This window comes from Falco rusticolus, chromosome 2, assembly GCF_015220075.1.
Source record: "Falco rusticolus isolate bFalRus1 chromosome 2, bFalRus1.pri, whole genome shotgun sequence".
NCBI lineage: Eukaryota > Metazoa > Chordata > Aves > Falconiformes > Falconidae > Falco > Falco rusticolus.
This window is the reverse complement of record NC_051188.1, coordinates 21,933,205-21,949,326: the sequence shown is the minus strand read 5'-3', so window position 1 is coordinate 21,949,326 and position 16,122 is coordinate 21,933,205. Positions and strand designations below refer to the sequence as shown.

At 40.8% G+C, this 16,122-nt stretch overlaps 1 protein-coding gene across 5 annotated transcripts in view; it reads left to right on the top strand.

Moving 5' to 3' along the window:
- ATP8A2 (ATPase phospholipid transporting 8A2) overlaps nucleotides 1–16,122 on the top strand; it is a 350,007-nt gene that overhangs the window by 79,189 nt on the left and 254,696 nt on the right. For all 5 annotated transcript variants that reach the window (XR_005102732.1, XM_037377817.1, XM_037377818.1 and 2 more), the window contains 6 exons: nucleotides 356–428; nucleotides 7,801–7,906; nucleotides 9,248–9,330; nucleotides 11,004–11,053; nucleotides 13,188–13,257; nucleotides 14,978–15,062. Coding sequence is in view for 4 of the 5 variants with exons in the window: in XM_037377817.1 (XP_037233714.1) it covers nucleotides 356–428; nucleotides 7,801–7,906; nucleotides 9,248–9,330; nucleotides 11,004–11,053; nucleotides 13,188–13,257; nucleotides 14,978–15,062 (467 nt within the window). In the remaining variant the exon portion in view is untranslated. The remainder of the gene's footprint in view (nucleotides 1–355; nucleotides 429–7,800; nucleotides 7,907–9,247; nucleotides 9,331–11,003; nucleotides 11,054–13,187; nucleotides 13,258–14,977; nucleotides 15,063–16,122) is intronic.

Below are 16,122 nucleotides of genomic sequence, written 5' to 3'. Positions count from 1 at the left end.
TGAGTAGAGAGGGGGCTTAAGGATATTGATTTTTGATGTACTGGAAAAGCAAGTCACCTTGAAATGGATGTTTTTCAAGTAAAAGTTGCTTGTGCTATGTCTGTCCTAGGCGGTGTGTTGACACCTGAATCTTCTCAAATACACTTTCAAGTATAACAATTTTGCATTTCTTGCTCGTGTTTTGAGGAAGTTGTTGCTCATTTTCAGCAGTTTGTGCATTAGTCATTATCTTATTATAATATTTTCAAGGGCAGTGGAATCCTAGGTTTTTTCTTCATTTCCCAATAAAATAGATGAAGTAGTAAGGTTGTAAGTGTTGCTACTTATGTTTGAATATGCTTGCCTTGCTCTGCAGCCAGCTACCTCCTACCAGTGAATCATGTGAATTTGATGACCCAAGACTGCTGCAAAACATCGAAAATGACCACGTAAGTCTGTTCTTTGATTATCATGTCCTTTTAACACCCTCTTCTAAGTCTCTCTGGAATTGAATGCTAAAAAAATCTATTTGTGTGATCAAGTCTGCTTTGCTGGTATATCATGCAAAACATACGGGGGGTAAAAAGGAAACAAAACAGCTCCCCCAGTGCCTTTCTACCCACTTGTTTTACTAGTAAATTAAGGTAACAGTGGCATTGCAGATAACAGCCAGCTATAAAAGAGCTTAAAATATGCTAGTGTATATGGAAGATAATGTCTTGTAGCAAACGATAGCAGAAATTGTAACTCTTTCAGAAGAAAAACTACTTAGTGTTCAAACATCCGTACTGTTGAAATAATATTTTAAACAGTTATCTAGAGCATTACAAGATAATTCTAGTCTGTGACTTGCTTTGAATACTGCAAATGCTGGGAGTTCAGATTGTGTAAAGGATGTAAGAGATGGGACTTAATTGCAATCTTTGGTTTAGCCTGAGACTTAGTGATTAGTAATTTTAGCTGAACTGCTGTGTCTTTAAGGAACCTAGTCAGGGAGAGTGTCAGTTCACTGCTTATTCAGAAACCATGCACCTATGAGGTGTCTGACTGGAGACCAGGCAACTCAAGTCACTAGCAAAAAACCATGACCCTTCTCGTCTGCAGAAGCTGTCTCACAGTGGGGGATCTGGGCATTGGCAAATACAAACTCAGTTAGCTGATTGCTTTCCTTAGCATAACTTCTGTAATTGGGCTGGTTAAGTTTAGTATGAGCATCTAAAATACAGTTACAAGATACTGCTGGTGTGCAGCAAAGCTTTGCTTTCTGCTTTGCTTTACAGTGCTTAACTTGAAATGCAGCATGATGTAAATGCCTGAAGGAGTATTTGATTATTTTGTGTGGCACTACATATTCCTTGGGGTGATAGAGCTTGAAGATGGCTCCTGTATCCTAACCATCAGGAAGGTGCCCCTCCCCAGGGCAATGTACAATGATTTCCTGTGTGACTTTTGTGATTGTCTGCACTGGAAGGTTATCCCACTGGGCATCACTTGCAGCCAAGATTTGGTTACCTCCTCTTGTTCCTTTGGGTTCTGTTTGTTCACGTGTGGCTACAGTTAACGTTTGTGGCAGTTACTGACTCCAGGTACTCCTGAGTGGAAGGCTGCTGGTTTAGGTGCAGGCTGCAGATAAAGTGTATTTGAGCTCTTACTTGCTGGCTGTTGCTTTAGGCACTTATACAGAAAAGTGCTTTGGTACACTTTAAACAGACTCAGCAGAAGGGATGTGTATCAAATGGGCTGTGGGATAGATTTTTTTCATCTAGCTTTGAGATGGCTCCTTAACTTCGGGTTGTCTCTAATTGTCTGGGTAAAGCTTCTACTTTGGGAGATAGGAGGAATATTTGCTGTGGTTGCAGGCAAATAGAGGATTTTGGTAGTTGCCTTAGGTGTCACTTCAGATAGCTCAGAAGTCTTTGTTTTTCACAGGCTGAACTCTTATCTATCAAGCTTTCTTTTGGCTGACAACTTGAACAGATGAATAGTGTTGTAGTTGCACAGCTGACTGCGTGTTTGAACTCAGCCCTCAGACAATCGGGGGTGGGTGGGGAACTTCTTGCTGGTAAGACTGAAGGTCTACCTTGTGTAGACCAAAGAAATCTCACAGCCTCACTGCACCGAAAGGATAGATGCTACCCACTGACACGTGGTGATTTAGCACAAGACATAACATTGCAAGGACTGCATGTGATAGTTGGCTTAGGAAGTTCAGGTCTGTTTATCAGACTGCATCAGTGAGATGAGGGCTGGATTCCAGGATGGTGGGAGAGGAGGAAGGGTCACATGTTTCTAGCTTTTTGCATTATATCAGCTGTTAAGGTGCATAACCTGCTTCCTTCTACCTGAAACTCCTTAGTGCATTAGTTTTCATAGCTAGTAGATGGCTGCAGATGCCACTTGAAGGTAGATGTCTGACAATCTCAACTCATTTAGTTAACTGCAGTGATAAAACTGAAGTGTTCTAGCACAAGGTGCCTTGTGGGGTTAGATGGTGCTATACTCAGCTGGGCAATGAACTACCTTTGAACTTACGACCTTTTGCAGCTGAAGCTGTCAATGCAATCTCTCACAAACACTCAGTAAGTGTTCATTGCTCTGGTCTTGAAAATTTTATTCTTTCAGTCCACTTGCAAGTGTTTAGAGCTGTCTCAGTGCCAAGTAATTTTCTTTCCAGGTTGGAAATAAGAAATTATGTACTTGTCCTCATGAGACTCTCTTCCATCTGCTAGGAAGATTTGTAGCAACCTGTATTGCCTCTAAATTTCATAGGTCTTTTGGACCACTGGTGTGTGAGGAATAAGTGATGGCCAAGTCCACTCTTGAGTAACAGTTAAAGAATTATTGCCCTGTAGGAAATGTTCCAAGGAAAAATAACTGGTCTTGAAAACATGTGGAGGTTTCACTTGGCTCCTTGGGGACTTCATTTGGAAGAAAGTACCTAGGTTTGTCTGCCTGTGCTTTTTCTTTGTAGCAGCTTCTGTTGGATGAACTGTGGAGCTGTGCCAAGAGTGTGATGCTGGCTTGTTTCTATAGGGGAAAATGATGTAACCTCTTATTAGAATAAGAATTAATCAGTTATTTCCAAACACTTAAATGTTTGGTGAATATGCTACATGATCTTTATCTTGGTGCTTCTGATTTGCACATGTGCTGTGAATGAACTTGGTGTGGGGTTATTTACCCTGATGGTATGAGTGCAGGGAATGAGATCAAGAAGTGACAGAACTAAAACTTGGATCTCATCCTAGACGACTCTATCTCTCTATATTTTACTCTGAGCTTCTTCTACTTAATTTCCAATTCACATATGAAGTTTTTCTGTGGCACTCAAACGACTGCTTGTGCAAGCAGCAGCAAGCACGTGGTATAGCTGCAGATGCATGAATTGATTTGGTGAGTATGTGTGATGAGTAGTTTAGCAGCTGGCCGGGCAGAACAGATACTTGTGATCATGTTGAGTCTTTACCTGAGTGAAAGTGTTCATTTGGATCTCTCCACTGTATCTGCTAATTTTTGTGAAGTGTGTGAGAACTGAGGCTTTTATCCTATCTGGCTTTGTTGAAATGACAACTGTTGACAACTGATTCTTAATTCCTTCGGAAAGCAGAACCACAAAAGCATCCATAACTACTTACTGGAATGAAAAATGTAATTTATAGTACAGTAGGGGGGAAATACACTCAGGTAGTGAGAACCTCTGGGAGGATTTAGTTCAGAACGTAACTATTGCCTGAAAACGATCCAAACACATTGTTTTACAGCTCACAATTAAATTGTTATAGCTCAGTGAGAAATACTTTTCACTCTCCTGCTTTTGCCCTTACTGTGCGTGGGACTGGAGTACTTTTTTGCTCAAGCACAAGGCAGTATCTTTAATTACAAGCACAGGTCACATTTCAGTGGTTTTTTGAACCTTGCATTTAACTCTGTTGATATTCAAATGCTGATTAATGTTTTCTTTGAGTCTGTTCCTGAAATGTCTTGGTCCCCTTTAGCCTTACCAGCTTCACTGTTCTGGGGGTGTCCAGCATGGCTGGATCTTCACACTGCTCTCCAGATATTCTAATGAGCAAAACAGTAAGAAGCTCACATCTTTTTAAGATGGTGAGTCATAATTCTCCGTGGTAATGAAGTAGGTAAGTATTTTACTAGCTGTCCTAGGCAGAATGTGCTAAATCTATCAAGTTCAAGTTGTTACACTGTACTTTAACATCCCATTGGCTATTTCTAGGCCATTTGTTCAAAAACCTGTCAGTCCTGCTCATCTGGAAATACTGTGGATGTAGGCACTGATGTGATCCAGGTACAAGTAGGAGGAGAGATGAGTATCTTAAACTTCACATGCAACTTCCTTGTAACTTTACTGGGCTCTGAACAGTTGGCTAGAATAAAGCAAAACAAAACATGGAGTCAAAACTCAGCCTTTTAAAGGAGCAAGGTGCACTCTGCAGAGCTACATAACTGTACATTTGTCATGCGTGTCCTTATCTTGCCCTTCTCACTCTGAAGGTAGAAATTGCAGTGAATAAGGAAGAGCAGAAGGGGATGAAAACTTGTGATAGAGCTTCCTGACCCGTGGTCTGTGCCCTGCTTGTTAATGGATAGTGGTGTACCTTCTAGATAGGGAAACTTTGCTTTCAGTGCAGATAATGCTTTGTAGATAATATAGAAACTGGTTCCAGAAATGTGTAACTGTGTCTCAAAATGTCTGTAGTTCTCAGTTTGTAGGGGCATTGTGCAAAGTAAGCTTAGCCAGTGGGGTGTATTGCTGGCATAGGTGGTTGTACACCAGGTGTTTAATTGATTGCTGGAGTAAGAGAAAGCAGTAACTTTCACCCAGAGCTTTTGGCACACAGGAAGAAAAATGGGCGGGAGAAGGCACTTAAAATGAGAGCTACCTGTGGACAGATAAACAAGAGACTAAAATATGCAAACTTAGTTTCTGCTACAGATAAATAGAAGCAAAAAATGGGGTGGGAAGAAATAGAGCCGAGTTTAACAAATGAGCAGTCGAGGAGTGTCTCACAGAAACCATCAGTAAGAATGTGAGTACTAAAATGGCAGAGACTTGCTTTAGTAAAGGGAACAAAGTAATAAAGCAGAATCTGTTAACCTGTGGGACTTCTTGTGCTGGGGTCAAACTCTGCACATTGCAAGGGATGTATTGCCACAGAAGCCATTAAAGAATTTTCTGTTCAGAGCTCCGAAGTAGGAGTTTGAATGCTCTATCCTGATTCATGCCAGTGCAACAAATACTGTTGTCAGTGCTGGAACAATACAGAAAGGAAACAAATGACAGCTGTGGAGGAGCTGATGTGATAAGCTGGGCCTCTGTTGATCTGTTGCTATGGAATTGGAAGATTGCCATGTAATACATTGTGAGCTGTGAAAATGCCAGACAGCAACAAATTACATTGTTGGCTTGAAAGCAGAAATATATATGTAGGAAGGATTAAAGTCTGGAGACAGGTTGTTTCCAACTGATAGAACACATGCTATGAAAATGGGTGGGGGCTAGGTGATATAAGTGTAAGACGGACATCAAAGGTCTGCAGGAATGGATGCTGAAATGAGAACCTTGTAGGCTGTATGTTTTGAGATGGAGATAAAACTTTCACTGCTTTCACTGGAAATAATGGAGTAGCGGTAACCTCCTGACCAGTAATTTGTTGTGGTCTTAACATTTCACACACCACTCCCTGATTATATTCCATCTGTTCATTTTCTTGAACGCAGCCTCTGCACTCCAGCATGTCAAAAGCTACAACTGTTAACTTGAGTGGCAAGTGAGCATACAATTCAGAAGTTCAACTATGCAAAGATAAAGGTCCTGTGTGAAACAGTTCATTTGAAAATAATGACAGAGTATGTGAAGTAAAACAAGAATATAACTATTGGATGTTTAGCCTTTTTGTTACACTTTTTTACTTGCTTGCTTTTTGTTTATAGCAGTAAACAGTTAACACAATATTTGCCAGCTGGTGTTGTTTTGTGGCATTCATAGTAATATACTTCCTGCTAATTCAATCTTGCTATTGCCAATGCATGTTTCTGTTACACAAGTATGTAGCCTGTGCACTGTATTGAAAAAACAAACAAAAAGGCAACAGCTTTTCCCTATTCTCGGTCTTGTCACTGAGTTACAACAAAGCTGTTTGGTTTTATTTTCGACACAGCTTGGCTTGGGGAGAAAAGCATTAACATGTCAGAGCCAATTGTGAATGTTGCTGGTCTAATTGTGAGGAGTTGCATTTTAAGTACCTCTCTAAGTGGGAGTCTTCAATGTCTTGGTAGTTTTATGTAACTTAAGGGTTTTATAAAATAAGTGTGCTGCATTTCAGGTAGTAATACCGCATATACTCTTAGAAAAATGCATGTAATATAAGTCTCTCACATCAGGATTTTTGACCGCATGTAGTTTTCACCTGAAAACTTCATGTAAACACTAGCCTTTTTTCTGGTGTGAAACATTCCGGTACTAGTAGCAGCAGAATAAATTGTGTAGAAGTGTCTTTTAACATATTTAAAACCCCTTGGATTCTGTTGTACTAAAATCTTGTAGGATTCATCTCAATCTGATCTTGGTTGTAATATTAAAATAGTAGGGTCTTGGCCTGACCTTGTTCTAACAGGCCTTGTCATGCTCTTGGTTCTTGTAGCGGCTCTCTTCAGACAGACCGTGTGTGTGTGTGTGTATATATATATATATATTTATATATAAAATATACTATGCTGAAGAAAACTCTGAAAACTAGATGATGTTTTCATATGCAGAAATTCTGTAAGCTTGCGAAGTCACCTAAGGCCTTCTGCAAAGGGAAAACTGCGAAGTTATGTCTGGCTGTCACTGAGCAAATGGTAGCATCAACATCTTATGTCACAGCAGCCAACTGTGGATGTTATGGGTATAGCAGAGTTGAAGGGGAACATGTATTCACTTAAGCTGATTCAGCCAAGTGTCTTAAAGACCTGTGTCAACTGTGGATTAAGTTAATATGGCAGGTTGTGAGCTGGGCAGCTGAGTACCGTTCCTGACTGCTATGAGACTGGGAATGTTGTGCCAGAGGCAGCAGTGGAAAGGAAGGAAGAATGGGATGGGGGACTTCATTTCAAGTCACTATATCTACAGTTGCCAGAACTTGCTGCTCAAAGGCCTGTGGTTTATGTGCCATAGCATCTTCACGGAGTTGGAGACTTGGTGTCTCTAAGCACTTTAGAATGGCTGGTGACTGTGCAGTGTGTGGATGTTTTACATTATGTGCTCGTGCTGCTGAATGTGTAGGGACTGTTGATCAAATTTTTGCTTGGCTGGATGGTATGTTCCTGTGGAATAGCATGTGATGTTGTCTTCTACTGCCTAATCGGCTGCTGTCAGCTCTGGATGTTCATCACTAAGGCTGATGCAGGTGCAGTCATGGTGAGTTTAATTCTGGTGTGGTTACTGTCAATCTATTGAAAACTGTTGTGGAAGCTACGAAAGTAGTATTTCTTGCTGCTTGATTATCATCAACACTTTGTGGCAGACTTTTTTGTTTATATGAAGCTTGGGGAGCTACAAAACTGATGCTTTTATGTGTGTGTGTGTGTGAATATTCTGTCTTTCCAGCTGTCTGCAACTTAAGTGAAGTCTGTATCATTAGCAGTCTAGTTCATTAATGCTGGCCCTCAACTCCACTGTTTTGATGTTCTGGGACTAAGACAAGTACTACAAATAGAGAACAGGAAATTTTTTTTTGGCTGTGATACTTAAGAGGTCTTCTCAGGTCAGCCTTCTCAGTCTGTGTGTAACACTAAACCTGCCTCTTCTGATGTCCTCTCTAGCCCACAGCTGTGCATATACAGGAGTTCCTCACTCTGCTGGCTGTGTGTCACACTGTCGTTCCTGAGAGACAAGGAAATAAAATAATTTACCAGGCCTCCTCTCCAGGTTGGTTGTTGACTTATTTTCTGGGAGTGAAGAATTAGGGGAATATAAACAGATGGAAGGAAGGTCCAGAAATTTCTGTGAAGGTCACTGACTTTGAAAGCAAGGTGTTCCCCATGATGCTAGTGTAGATCTGGTATCTTCTGTCATCAATGCGTACTGCTTTTGAATGCCTCCTACAAAACCACCAAGGCCATGATGTTTCTCTAGAGCTAGGCTGGGCTTATGATCCCTTTTCGTCTCTTGAAACTACCTACTCTGGCTTTTCTGCAGCAGAGAAAAGCAAAAGTAGGACTTTCAGTGTCTAGAGCTGATACATGGAAGTACTGATTTGATTCTGTGTTAAGTTACTTGCTTTATTTGGCAGGACTGCAAACTGTTTTTCTTGATCTAGTAGCTTCCTATCTATCTGTGTGCGGATACACAGTGCTGATACATGGCATAATAGATCCAAGAGCAGAGCCTTGGTCATATTAGGGCTTCCCTCTCGCCCGTTTCTTTTTCCTTTCAGATAGCAGAGGGGTATTGAAGGAGGTAGGCAGGGTCAAAATGCAGAACAGCAGTGCCCTGCTCTCCATCAAATTTATCTCTGTTACTGAGGATGTTTCTAGAATTTCTATGGTGGTGTATTGAGTGATGAAGCAGCATTATTTCTTTTTATGTCTTAATAGAGTGCCTGAAGATTAGGGTGAAAAGCCCATGTAACCAATTCTGGTCACAGTGTTGGTGAACTATGAGGAGAGCGAGGGAGCTGTAGAGGCATTAGGTTGCTGGAGTCGGACACTAAGTCCACCTATACGGTGGTTGTGCTTCATGACACTTGATACTGAATGAGGTATAACTACCTACTCAAAGTAGAGCTGTTGGCGCTAGTGTCAGCTTGGTTATTTGAGCTCTTTAATGACACTGGTCAGTTCAGTCTCCAGAAGACCATGTTGCATTTCTATAGCACCTGAACTTGGTGCCTTTACAACAGGAAATGGATTAAGTGAATGTTATAGGAATTTAGAGTAACAGATCGTGCTTTCAGAACAGGTATTTCTGCTTTTTCATGTAGAGAAATCTGGCTTCTCCACAACAATAGTGTTTAATGCTTCAGTAATTAAAGGTTATTTTATACAGATGGAGTATGAAGTTAGTGTAGTTGATACTGCATGGCCTTTGTAGGACTAAAATGGGAATGCACTTGTGGAAGAGTGTGCAGAGCTACTCTAGCAGCCCTACAGATAGGGAGTACACAGGAACGGGGGCTTCTGTGTTTCTGCACTGTGGTGAATTTAAGTATTGGCTTTGCAGGCCTTTTCTACCTATCTGATTAAACTTAAGCTGTTCTTGTATTGGCAGATGAAGGGGCGTTAGTGAAAGGAGCAAAAAAACTTGGTTATGTCTTCACAGGACGGACTCCACATTCTGTTATCATTGATGCGGTAAGTAGGTGCGCATGGCACAGACTGCCGAGCTCCTGCAGAGCATAAAATGTCTCTTGTGTGGTTCTTCACTTCCTCTTTACAGTGCTTTTAGGATGCTACGTACAAAAAGCTTTTGCAGACTGGGCAAAGTTGTTTTACTCTGGTTTTTGATGCCAGGTCCTCTGCCTGTGCCACACAGCAGGGTAAAAGGAAGCTGCAAGCTTCTATGGGAAACCACAGCACTTGAGTCTGAAGAGTATTTCTCTTGTCTGGGAAGCACAGATGAGAACACTTTCGTATTAGAAGGAAATTTGTTGTTTGAGAGACTTTCTGACTACTTAGGTTTAATGGTTACTGTACTTGTAAATGTTTAATTCCTAGTTTTAAATTGGGATTTTTCTTCTGAGGAAGATCTTCCATAGAAGATGTAGCTGTTTAACAAGTTCTGCATACAGGGGTGTGTAGTTAATGGGTTAAATAGGATACAGACAGACTCAAACTCAGGCAGCTTTGTTCTGACTTAAGCTGCAGTCTAAGCTAAAGCAGTCCCAGATTTACACACGTGCAACTAGTAGGGTGCTTATTAAGAACAATGGATGTGTTGTTGTCTTTTCCCTCAGGTGTGTTCACTTTCAAGTTTCTTGGTGTATTGCTGAGCTAAGCATTTAAAACCTGTATTTTTCAAAGACTTGTCACAAACTTTTTACAGCTCCTCGGAAAACTGCTGCTTAGTTTAAGGGGAAGAGGTTAGGATGAGCAGTGTCATCTAGAGCTATGTAGGCTCTTCTCTGCAGGAGGACCTAGGCCCACCTGACCTTGTTCTGTACTCCCCATACATACCAACCTGAGAGCATGGTCAGTCTATACCCAGCAATAAAAGCTGTCAGTCCAAGAGGTTCCTGTCTCTGCTCATTGCCTGTGTCAGTGGCTGTACATGTAACATGGGTTGGAGATCACTTTTGGTCTTGGGGATACTGCTGAATTGATATGTGCCTTGTAGGACATAACTCTGTACTGCAGTTAGATTTTGCTACAGCCCTTTCCTTAACCATGGAAAATACCACTGGAATTGTGAGACTCCAGTAACTCCCACTGCTCATTCCCTCTATTTTATGACAGAAATGGCAAAGACAGGGTGTTTCAAAATCCTTTTCCTTGTTTAGGTTGTTCAAGTTCAACCCCAGCAAACGGTTGTTGCTGGAATTAATTCCTGTAACAGGAACTACTCCTCAGAGAACCTTTCTTTTCAACAAAAAAAGTCCAATGTTGGCAATTCAATTAAAAGAAATACTAAGGTAGTTCAGAGTAAAGTTGTTGTAATACCAAATGTGGATGACATGTCTATTAACTTGGAATAGTGTTACAGTCTGTAACATGTTTCTTAGTTGATAGTCTCTTAGTTGATAGCTTTAAGTAGTAAATAAGCAGATTAACTGTCAGAGCACGCTTATCCTTCTGGAGTAGTATACTGGATCCTTGAAATGGTGTAAAAATAGTAAACGGAGGATGCCACAGTCCTAGATGTTCAAGAATGCCTTTATTAAACGGGGCTCTACATCACTTGTACCAGCAGAGGGAGCTATTACCACAGCTTATTTACAGGGCGATGTGTAGAGGTGTTACACCAACTTGCTTGTTTACACAGGTAAGAGTATACTGCAAATTTTAATAGTACGTGCTTTCTTTTGTAGCTGGGAAAAGAAAAAACCTTTGAAATTCTTAATGTGCTGGAATTTTCCAGGTAAGTTCTCCTCCAATATACTAAATGCAGGGTAACAAGAAAACTGCTTCTGTAAATAATATATTGAGAATAAAAAGATTCATCTGATGCACTAGAAAAGCTGAACTACCCTAATTTTATCCTGCCCCTCCATCTCCTCGTTTCCAATACAGGATTAATACAGAACTTCTTACAAACTGGTGGCAGTCAGCCTGTGAGCATGAAACTCTCCTCTGCTACTCTAGTTCTGTTTGCTTATTTTGAAGAGTTGCTTCCCTGGAAGCGGTGTTCTGTGACTCAATGATTTCCTGATGTCTCTTCTCTACTTCAAGAACATGCTTTGGGATTGTACTTTTATAGTGCTTCTATAAATTACTTTGTTTTGAGTACATGGAACTGACAGCTGGAGGGCTTTTTGGTGCCCCTTTTTAAGAACCACTCCAGCGATGAAAACTTAAACCTTGCAAGCCCTCTTAGCTTGTCAGGCTAGTTAGGATGGGCACTGCTTGGTTAGCAAGAAGCTTACTGTGATGATTTGCACCCCTAAATCACTGGAGATGATGAAAGGTGCTTTCTCATTATCAGTTGATGGAGTTCTGTCAGTTTCGATGGTGCTAGTCAGCAGGCATTTATGCTCTTTCTTTTACTTTTACTGTGGCTTAAGCCTTGAAGTCTTGTTCTCTGCTGTCTTTGAGTTGGCTCGTTCAAAGTAGTATGTAAAAACTGGTCAGAGAAGATTTGGGTAGGTAGCTTTTCTTGGGTCCTGGCTTGCTTAGAAGATTATCCTTGACAACTTCCCCTTTTCATTCAGAATGGAGTTACTTAAGCGACTTGTGGGAATATCTAAAAAGGCACTAGTAGAGTCTTCCAGGATTTCTGAAAAGTTGAACAGTACCCTGGTGTCTATAGACAGGAGCAGCTGTAGCCTGCATGCAGTGGAAAAAAGGTGACTTAACGTCTCCCTGTGTGTAGCAACTTCCCACTTGACCCGTGAGGGAGTTACTATAATCAGATTTCTAAAAGTGTATGGAAGTTTCCTAGTGTCATTAGCTTGCTCCAGAAATTCTCGGCGCAGCCAATTGCTGTCCTTCTAGACTTTCTTTAGGAAGCCTCAGATGGGATTGTTTTGTCTGACCACATCTGCCAAGAGCTTACTTTCTTATACATGGCTCTTGAAAAAGAGGCTAGATCTCCGAGAGCAGCTTCAGAGGAGGAAGAAGGTTGCTTGACACAGCGATGTGTTTGTACATAATGGCAAGGAAGGAATGAGGAAGGATGATGCTTCTGAGCATTCCTTTTGCCAGGGAGAAGAATTACATGAAACCACGTGTTCTGAGGGTTCTCCTGGTGCGAGTAGATTTGCTTGTCTCTGCTTTTTATAAGCTGCATATTTCTTCCAGTGGTCCTTTCAAAGGAGAGATTGATAAGTGAAATGCCAAAACAGTTTAAAAAAAGACTTTGCCTACCTTCTTTTGTTAAACATCTCTGTACAGTATGCTATTGTTTATTTAAAAAATATATCCCAGACCTGACTGTCTTGATATGCAGCCCTGCTTAGAGTGTCTGACTTTGTTCTACATAATCCCAGCTATGTAGATCTGATTAGACTAATATAAAAAAAACCTATAGGGAGGCCAAGAGCTCAACTATACCATAATTCCTTTCAATGATATTTCTGTGTTTTTTGAGTTAGGAAGTTCAGTAACTGTCCTTGCCAGTGAATGGTTATTTCAGTGTCTGTTGTGCCTATAATAGTTATGTATTCAGCCTTAATGATTCCATTTCTAGCTTGAGTTCCCAAAACAGTTTTGCTTGAAGAATAAGGAAAAGCTAAGGATAAACGTGATTACCCTTCTTTCAAGAGGATTTTTATGCCATCTTGCTCTTCAAGTTCTTGTTCACCTTTGGTGTGAATCTGGGTTCTGGTTGAGTGCTTGCCCGTGGGAGCCATAGGGCTGAAGCTGGAGATGGGAAACTTAATATTTCTTTTGGGGCATTGTGGGGTCTTAAATTAATACTGTTATCTCACTTGATCTCAGATGCACTAAACACATATGAGAATTCATTGGCTAGAACAGGACTTAATAGTCATCACTGTGACTTATGAAAGCAAGTTGTGTGTGGTTTGGTTTTTTTTTTTTTTTTTTTGTAATAGCAACAGGAAGAGAATGTCAGTGATTGTTCGAACTCCAGCAGGACAGCTACGTCTCTACTGCAAAGGGGCTGTAAGTAATTATGCTACCTAATGGAGAGCTAACACTACCAGTTATTTCAACAGCTGTGGCTGATGCTGGCATTTCATGACCTGTTTGCTTTCTGTTTAGGACTAAGTGATTTAAGACATCTGTCACTCCTCTGACTTCTTGCAGGCAGGAAGATTGCTAGCCTTTTTACTACCCAATTGAAATCCTGAAACAAATGGGAGCAGTACCCTTCAATTGAGTAAAGTCAGGATTTCACCCAGCTGTGCACCAGCAGTTCAGGAATTAAACTAAATGCTGTTGTCTGAATCTGCAATACTAAAATCTGTTCAAGTGGTTGGCTCTTGATCTGGCTCCCTTGTGTCTCTACACCTGCTATTTGTCATCATCACTTGCACTGTGTTGTGCTTATGTCTTCACTGACAAGAGCAATAACTTAACAAAGTACAAAGGCTGCAAAACTAGGATTGGCCACAACCAGAGTAGTTATAATTTCAATGGAAAACTAGAGGTGGCTTTTTCCAATGGGGAAAATAACTTCTCACTCCTTTAAGGGTCTGGTTTACTGGAAATTGTCCTGACACATAGGTATAGATGCACTGCTCTATTGCTTCAGTTTAACTACCCTAATTTAGTAAAGATGTGCTGGCTTCATGCTGGTGTGGTAGGAGTGATTTAAGTTCACTGTCATTGTGTGGTATTTCCAAGTTGTATGTCTAATAGGACTGCATGGATTTGCAATTGTTTTGTGGCTCATGCTATGCCAGAGTTCATGTTGTTTTGGAGTGTCGTACGGGAAGGGATGCAGAACAGGAGAGTTTGTAGTAAGATTTCATGCTGTCTTCCATATGAGCAGGCTCAGATGTCTAACAGAGCAAAAGGGTTGTAGTAATTAGTGTAATCTGGTGTTCTGTCTTGTATGTTCTGCTGCATCCGCTGCTCAAACTAAGTTTATTGCCTATTCTGCATGAACTCTTCCACATTCTGATCGTAGTCATCTGTCACATCGGTAATAAATTGTATTATATGCCTGCTGATCAGTGACAGTTGTAGGCCTGCTTACTTGGTTTAAGAGTACAAATTTGAGCAAAAGTAGGGTTTCTGTAATTTATATGTGTGTAGCAACTTGTTTTGATAGTTGCAAAAGAAAATCCAGAGACTAGAGAGATGTAGGTGATGGTGCTGTGTTTTGATTGTGGCTATTTTCAGGGCCTTTTCAGTTGCCCTTCTAGTGATGAAGAAAGTTGCTGCAGGAGGAAGGCTATTTCTGGGAGAATTTTGTGGTAGAACCTGATCAGTGTTCTTGCTTCCTGTTGAAGATCAATGGGAATACTTTCTAGTAGGGGTTGCAACAAGCTTTTCTGCATGGGACTACAATGTGTACTGAATAAGACCAGACGGTTATATCCTCTGATATATGTATCTATGATCAATGTATTTCCTTATTAATTCAGAAAGGAGTGTTCTGTGCTGTCCCATAATGGTGACCCCTGCATGGAAAGAGGGGAGGGCAGAGTGTACTTATGTCCCCATTATTTAAAATGGATGCAGTATCTCTCCCACTGAGCTCTGTCCAGATTACTTAAACCAGAGTCCCTAAAACCCGAATGTATTACTTGCGTATATAGTCTTTGGGTTCTGATATTACCAAGTCCACTCAGGTTACTTCACTTGAGCTTGTAAATACACAAATGGAAACTTTTTATGTAGACTTACTCTGTTGTAATGAATTTGGTTTTAATAGGATAATGTCATTTTTGAGAGGCTTTCAAAGGATTCCCAGTATATGGAACAAACACTGTGCCATCTTGAATACTTCGCAACAGAAGGTAAGAGAAACATCAGGTCATGAGAATTCAGTTTATCAAATTACTTGCAGTGTTCTGCACTGTCTGCATTACCAAATAAGACTGTATGAAGGTAAATTAAGATGTGGTGCATAATCAGTCAATTAACAACTCTAGGGCAGCTTCAAGCCTAAGGAAGTTTGTGCCCCGCTTCTGTATGATTTTAGTAGGGAAGTGGAATTTAGACAGAAAAGATAGGGTTCTGGGTGCCCATGGTGAAGGGAAAGGGTGTGAGTTGTGGTGCCCAGAGTACTGCAATTACATTGGTGTTAGAGGTGGGTTTATCAGTGCAAAAGTCAGATGACAAGAGTCCCTGGTTTTATGAGGCAGAGTGATAACCTGAACGCGCTGAGAATCCTGGAAGACCAAGACATCAAAGATGATCTGAAACGGTCTGTAAGGCTTTTGACTGATCTAACACCTCTGTTCACAGGGAAGTACTTGCCTTTGTTCCCTCTTCTGCAGTAGCATAAGATATTTGTATTATAGTAAAGCCGTGAACCAGTGGCTTTCTTCCTAAATCTGAAAATATATTCAGCTTCTGGGAAAAAAAAACACAAACCAAAACAACAACAACAAAAACCCCACTCCAACAAAACTACTCTTTTTGCAGGCTCCCACATTCGTGGTAATGAAACTCTTGTGTTCTGTGGCACACGCTCCTTTCTGCTTAACTTGTGCCTGGAGGGGTGTGGGGAAATCCATACTTGTGTATGTTAACGTTTTTTCAGTGGTCTAACAATATAGTTTTCCAACTTCATGGGCCCTGTTCTCTTCTGTGCATGTGACTCCTGTTATTAATGCGAGTTACGTGCATACACCGAAGAAAGAAACGGTCTAAAAGGCAACGTGGGCTGGCAGTATGTTTGACAAAGTAATACCTTTAATCACAATAGGTAGGCAGTTCTTTCATTTGATCTTTTTGATACAATACTTGAAACCCAAACTTGCTTTCATATTTAAACTAAAAAAAGATTACACTTTTATTGCTCCGGTATGACTAGATTGCAATACTGAAAATGAAGAAGTTTGTGACCATTAG